At 49.2% G+C, this 7365-nt stretch overlaps 1 protein-coding gene across 1 annotated transcript in view; it reads right to left on the bottom strand.

Annotated features, from left to right (window-relative positions):
- Window positions 1-6895, bottom strand: part of Srp9 (signal recognition particle 9) — an 8841-nt gene extending 1946 nt beyond the window's left edge. The window contains exons 1-2 of the mRNA XM_021198739.1: window positions 6663-6895; window positions 1952-2020 (exon numbers count right to left, since the gene is read on the bottom strand). Of these exons, the coding sequence (XP_021054398.1) occupies window positions 1952-2020; window positions 6663-6734 (141 nt within the window). The 5' untranslated portion in view covers window positions 6735-6895. The remainder of the gene's footprint in view (window positions 1-1951; window positions 2021-6662) is intronic.
- Between the last annotated feature and the right edge of the window lie 470 nt (window positions 6896-7365).

Here is a 7365-nt window from a genome sequence, read left to right as displayed (position 1 = left end):
AGAGGAGAGGAGAGGAGAGGAGAGGAGAGAGGAGAGGAGAGGAGAGGAGAGGAGGAGAGAGAAAGAGTATTGTAAGGGATCAAAATGCCACTTTTTCAAATAAACCAGCAGTAGGCATAACAGAAGGGAAGGGGAAATGCCATGCCAACTGTGATGGTTTGTATATGCTCAGCCCAGGGAGTGGCACTATTAGGTGTGGCCTTGGAGTAGGCATGTCACTATAGGTGTGGGCTTTAAGACCCTCATCCTGGCTGCCTGGAAGCCTTCAGATGAAGATGTAGAACTCTCAGATCCTCCTGCACCATGCCTGCCTGGACGCTATCATGTTCCCGCTTTGATGATAATGGACTGAACCTCTGAACCTGTAAGCCAGCCCCAATTAAATGTTGTCCTTTCTAAGACCTGACATGGTCATGGTGTCTGTTCACAGCAGGTTTCTGGCAGGTGGGTGACAGCGTGCCTACTGGCAGGAAGAGCTGAAAAGACCCACTCTGGGAAGGCTGACTCTGACAGCTGCATGAAGGAGATTTACTGACTTCAGAGTTACTCAGAGCCTCAGAAGAAAGACAGGGGCCACATATATAAATGTGCAAGCAAACATGAATACAGGAAGTACCAGACTGCAGCAATCAAATGAACTGCTCCAGAAGAATAACCAAGGCCACAACACTGGTAAAACGCAGTATTTATGGGGAAACTGTTAGCATTCCTTCTAGGCTCCGCCCCAAAGTTACCTGGCAACTGCTAACTATGCCTGGCTTACTATAAAAGAGGCCGTTTGCCCCCTCCTCTCTCTGACCTCTTTCTCCCTCTCTCCCCTTCCCCCTCTCCTCTCTCCCTACATGTTCCTGGCCAGCCTCTCCTCTCCTCTCTCCTCCCCCAATCCCCTTCTGTCTCTACTCCCTTCCCAACTCCCCTTCCCATGCCCTAAATACATTCTATTCTACACTATACCTGATATGGCTGGTACCTCAGGGAGAAAGGATGCCTCAGCATGGGCCTGTAGAGGCACCCCTCCCACCTCACCATACCATGCCTCTTATCAAACATCTCCTTGACTCTTTTTCCTTTTTTATAAAACAAAACAGAAACACTAATAATTAGCAGAGAGGAACACAGAGAGCAAAGCCAACCTAAAGTAGAGCTACCAGGGCATGAAAATCAGAGAATGGTCTTCACACCACAACAGAGGAGACCACACGAGGTGATAAGAGCAAAGAGCTAGAGGTCACAGTCACAGCTCGGAGGAGCTCAAGTCAGGAGCAGTACCAGTGGAGGGCTGCACAGGGGAGGGGAGGGGAGGGGAGGGGAGAGATAGTAACGAGCCCCTGGCTCGGTTTGTCATCATTTACAGAGCAAAGCATGGTAGTATGTTTGATAATAACACTCTGTAAGTTCAAGGCCCACCTGGTCTACATACTGAGTTCATGGACAGCGAGGAAAACATAGACAGAACCTGCCTCAAAAACGAAGACTCTATAATCGTTTGCTTTTTCCCATGAGAAGGAAACCTACTCAGTTTGTCTTGTTTCTCTGGCCAGTTCTGAAGAAGGCCTATTAAGCCACAGCTGACACACTGTCTTCATGAAGCAAGTTCGTTATTTGTTGAGTCTAAAAGAAGAACTCTAGAGGGCTGGTGAGATGGCTCAGTGGGTAAGACCACCCCACTGCTCTTCCGAAGGTCTGGAGTTAACCCCAGCAACCACATGGTGGCTCACAACCATCCATAACAAGATCTGACGCCCTCTTCTGGAGTGTCTGAGGACAGCTACAGTGTACTTACATAAATACATAAATAAATAAATCTTAAAAAAAAAAAAGAACTCTAGAACCAAGTTCTTCCATGTGGGATGCATGCACCTAGTAGGTCGTCTGCAGACTCTACATGAACAACCTCAAACAAGTACTCCACTCAAATCCCCCAACCCAACAAATACAAGTGTATACTCACAACTAGATCGTCCGTGACTTTGATACACAAATTCCCATCAACATGCCTGTATTTGAGAACCACACGTACCTGCAATAAAAATACTTATTTAAAAGCAGCACTAGACAGAGGACACTGGTGGGGCAGTGGTGGTGCACGCCTTTAATCCCAGCACACAGGAAGCAGAGGCAGGCGGATCTCTGAGTTTGAGGCCAGCCTGGTCTACAGAGTGAGTTCCAGGACAGCTACCAGGGCTGGCTATACAGAGAAACCCTGTCTCAGAAAAAAAAAACAAACAAAAACAAAACCAACACCCCCCCCCAACAAAACAAAGCAAAACACAAAACATCAAGAATCACCAGCCTTTTCCTGCTCCCCCTACACTTCCCAAAGCCTCCACACAAACTTAAAAATATTTCAGTGTGGCAACCTGAAGGATTTTAACTGTTAGATAAAAAAATACTGGCCAGGTGTGGTGGCGAATGCCTTTAATCCCAGCACTTGGGAGGCAGAGGCAGGCAGATTTCTGAGTTCGAGGCCAGCCTGGTCTACAAAATGAGTTCCAGGACAGCCAGGGCTATACAGAGAAACCCTGTCTTGGGGGAAAAAGAAAAAAGAAAAAAAGAAAAATACTGTTACAGTTCAAAATAGGCATCCATTTCAGAGTCACAGAGACAAAAAGTCAAAGTTCCTGTCTAGTTAAGAACTTTGAATTCAGCCAACCAAAATAATCGATACAGAAGAGAAGGAATTAAAATAAAAGTCCTAGAAAGGTAGTCTCTTATTCGGGAAAACACCAAATGGTAGATGATCTTGGAACACCAGGAGGCATGGAGGACCTGGGGCCAGGATTAAGAGGCTGAGGCAGTGATCTGGCAGCAGTGTTGGGGGCTATGGTCATAGATGAGGCCAGGGAGCTCATGGAGGTAAAGCCAAAAACAAGGAGTGGATCCCCATCACCAAGTTAAGGACATGAAGATCAAGTCGTGGAGCTCTGCCCATTACAGCATCCCAGCATCCCAGATTAACTGATCTTTTCCTGAGCATATCCCTTAAGGATGAGGCTCTAAAGATCCTGCTCATTCAGAAGGAGACACTTGCTGGCCAGTGGACAGGTTACAGAAGCAGACGCTTGCTGGTCAGTGGACAGGTTCAAGGCTTTCGTCACTACTGGGAACTACAATGGTCATGTTGGTCTTGGTGTTCCATGCTCTAAGGAGGAAGCCACAGCCATCTAGGGGCCATCATCTTGGCCAAGCTCTCCATTGTCCCTATGAGAAGAGGCTACTGGGGAACAAGACTAGCAAGCCCCACAATGTCCCATGCAAGGTGACAGGCCACTGTGGCTCTGTGCTGGTGCATCTCATTTCTGCCCCCAGAAGCACTGGCATTGTCTCTGCTCCTGTGCCCAAAAAGCTACTAATGATGGCCAGTATTGATAACTGCCATTAATCAGCCAGGGGCTGCACTGCCACCCTGGGCAATACTCCCAAGGAGACCTTTGACGAAACTTCCAAGACCTACAGCTACCTGACCCCGACCTCTGGAAAGAAACTGCGTTAATCAAGTCTCCTTACAGGATTTCACCAGCCACCTTGTAAAAACCCACACTACAGTATCAGAGGACCCAGGTTCCATCTGTAACTATCATAGAAAGGTTTTTATAAAAGAAAAATAAAGTGAATTAAGTCTGTTAAAAAAAAAAAAAGTCCTATAAAGAAAAATACTGGTAAAAGTGCTAAAGGAAAAAGAGGCCAAGAACAACTTTTCTTGGGAAGTGGTTTGAAAATACATGTTTTGTTTTCCTATAAAGAAGGCTGGAGAAAGTATAAGAAGCATTCTGAACAAAGAGCTGATGTATTCTATGGCTTCACCAAGTCTGAAGCCAGAATGACTGAATCAAGATAGTGTAACTGGGGGTCAGGACTTCATTCAGTAATCAATGAAGAACTGGTTTTAAGCAGAGGACACATTAGTAACTGTACTCTCAGACCACGGTGGCAGGAATGTAAGGGAGGGACTAAAAGGAAGACAGACCAGTCACGGGCTCTTTCAGCCCACCAGCAACAGCATTTCAGTTCAAGCCATGCAGGGTAAAGGGTGAAAATATACATTGGGCTCCACATGAATGTGCTGGGTACAGAAGGCAGAATTCCCACACACAAATTCTAGAGACCAACAGTCTTCGTTAGCCCTACAAGACCAGAATGGACTGGGGTCCAGACCCAGGGTTTATACTTAAGTTTGGGGGCCACTAGGATTTTCTCCTGGGCAGATCTGGCCAGCTCCTCCTCTGCTGTCTCCTTCTCATCACAACTCCCTGTCACTTCTACTTTCACTGCCCCCACAACTACATCTTCAAACAGTCACTCGATATGTGCTGGTGTATCTACATTCTCTTTAATAAACATAGGCGATGTACACTGTTGTCAGTATCAGGCCCTTCTGGACAAACCTTACACCACCTTACAGCACACTGCCTAACTGAGCAAATGAATGGCAAAGCAAGGGACAGGGAAATGAACCACATGAAAGTACAAGAAGCCACCACTGTCACAAACTAGACAATTTCAAAAACTACCTAATCTACCTAGCCATTTCATTATCACTTTAATAGGATCATTAGTTTTAAATGTCACCTTAGAAGGGAGCCTGCAGTTACGTGGATCAGGCTGGCCGATGGGTACTGGGGAGGCTGTCTAACTGTAAACTGGGGTGGAAGACTCAACCGACTGTGGGCTGGGCCCTGAGCTGTGTGAGTGCAGACAGCTAGCTAAGAACGAAGTCAAGCACACGCAGGCGGGCCACACAGCTGCACTGACTCTCTGCTTTTGACTATGGCTGTGGCAGGTTCAAGTCCCTGTCAACTTCCCTCAGTAAGAGACTATAATCTGGGATGGTAAGCCAGGTAAGTCCTTCCTCCCCTGCACTGCCTCTTGTGTTTCATGGCAACAGAAATGAAACCACAACAAACGGCACCATGTACAGCCAGGAATGGTGTTACATGCCTGTAATCCCAGCACTCAGGTTGCTGCAATACCTCACCTCGAAAAACAGAGAAGGGCCAGGCAGTGGTGGTGCACGCCTTTAATCCCAGCACCTGGGAGGCAGGGGCAGGCGGATCTCTGAGTTCCAGGACAGGCAGGGCTACACAGAGAAAAAAAATGGGGTGTGTGTGTCAGGGAAGCTAGTACCCAGAGGTCAAGATCATTCTCAACTACACAGGAAATTAATGAGGCCAATGTAGGACACATGAGATGATAGTATCTTAAAAATACACAAGAATGGTTCAAAATGTTCTACTGTCTAGTCTGGTCTTCCTGTGGTTCTAATGCACCCTCCACCCGGCTTCTAATACATACCCCCCCCCCCCGTCCCACCCCAGACAGGGTCTCACTGTGAATTCTCTTTTCTCCTCTCTTCAGCATCCTGAATGCTGGGATTACAGATGTACACCACCATTCCCCTCCAGGGTCATAAGACCACTTATAATAGCACCTTGTCTAGCTGCAGGTGGACACAGCATTGGTTCCCAGAACCCACAAGGTGGCTCACAACCATCCCTAACTCCATTTGCAGGGGATTCAATGCCCTCTTCTGACCCCAGCAGAGCAGACACCCCATGTGCACAGGTCAACACTGACACACATAAGAATTAATGAACTAACCTTTTTAAAAGATTCTTCCTGTGGGCTTGGAGAGATGGCTTAGCTGCTAAAGGCTAGGCTCACAACCCAAAGTAAAAGATGCTCCCTGTAAAATTCTGTAGTAAGTACTGCCACTGCAAGTTGCCAGTACCAATATATTTTTGATTTTTACTTACTACTCTGTGTGTGTGTGTACATACACGTGTTAGTGTGTGAGATGTGTGATCAGAGGGCAAATGTATGGAGTAGATTCCCTCTTTCCATTCTTAGGTGAGTTCCGCATGCTGAGCGTCTCTGCAGCCTCATTATGACACACACAGACACACACAGACACACACACACACACACACACACACACAGTTCGTGTTATGCACTGGCATCAGAAAGGGCATACAGTTAAGTCCTGAGCCCGGGTTCTTGAAATTTGTTCACTGCTTATCGTTTTTTCTTAATGTGTATATTCATAGAACATGGATCTACCTTACCTTCAACAATCCTTTAAGGAGTGGTGACGTTGACCTTTGGGTCCCTCCGGGAACCTGTTCTGAACTGGTAAGATGAGACTGGGTAGTTCTGCTTTGGGGAATGAATCCGCTTGCTGACATTTATGTCTAGCATGTGAGTGCAAGCATTCTCCGTGTTTCAACTGATCCAGGAAAAGACTAAAAGTCCCCACTATCCAAAACAGTAGACAGGTTCTTCCTAACCGGGACCTACAGTGTCGCCATTTTATAAGCAGGAACTCTCGGGTCTGGGTAGGGAAGGAAAGGGGCACTAAACTAAGGGACGGACAGGAAAGCGACGGTGGCGGGGGAGGAGCCCACTCAGCGACACGTTAACCAACCAGATCCCGAGCGGAAGTTAGGAGCTCCCCCGGGTGCAGGCCGCGGTGGGGTCCGGCGTTGCGGAAACAGCCCTGCCTGTGGCTGCCGGCGGAACCTCGCTGGGTCGCTGAGTCTCCGGGTCCGTCGGAAGCAGACCGAGGGGACAGTGACACCGGAGGGCCGACTGTTTCCTGGACACGCTCAGGCCGCGCCAAGGGGAGAGAAGCCACCGGCCCCAGGGCCGTCCCTGCAGCGACTCACCTTCATGGGGTCCGCCAGGTAGAGCTTCTCGGCCGCCCGGCTGAACTCCTCCCAGGTCTGGAACTGAGGCATCGCGGCTTCGGGCAGCGAGGAACAAGGCGACGAAGCGAGGCACAGCGCAGTCGCCCGGGCCGCCCGCCGCTCTCCCGCAACCGCCCACGACGCTGCACTCCGGCGGCGCAAAGATGGAGGCGCACTAGCGCTCACGCCATTGGCCAGCCTCGGCCGCGCGCCGGTCCAATGGGCAGGAGGCGTGCTGTCGGGGGGCGGGGCCTCCGCTCCTAGAGGTCGGGAGAGGGGAGGGCGGCTGCCACAGCGCCGCCTGCAGGGCTGGAGGGGATGGTGCCTGCGCTGCCTTTCCAAAGACTAAGCAGCTCTGTGACCTGGTACCCTAGTCCTGGTTATGACAAGGCACAGCTGTCACACTCAACGCCTAATCAAGGAGTTGGAGAGACATAACGGGAGCGCAACCAAAAACTTGCTGTGGTAGACTTTTGTATCGGCTCAGTGGAACAAAAGGGAGTGAGGCTCCCAGAGGTGAGACAAACTGAATAGGGAGTAGAGAAGGACGAGACCTCTAGGCACATTTAAGATCTTAAGAGTACAGCGAGCAGTGGTGGCGCACACCTGTAATCCCAGCACTTGGGAGGCAGAGGCAGGCGGATTTCTGAGTTCGAGGCCAGACTGGTCTACAAAGTGAGTT

This window comes from Mus pahari, chromosome 5, assembly GCF_900095145.1.
Source record: "Mus pahari chromosome 5, PAHARI_EIJ_v1.1, whole genome shotgun sequence".
In the NCBI taxonomy this organism is placed as follows: domain Eukaryota; kingdom Metazoa; phylum Chordata; class Mammalia; order Rodentia; family Muridae; genus Mus; species Mus pahari.
This window is presented reverse-complemented; position numbering and strand designations above follow the sequence as displayed.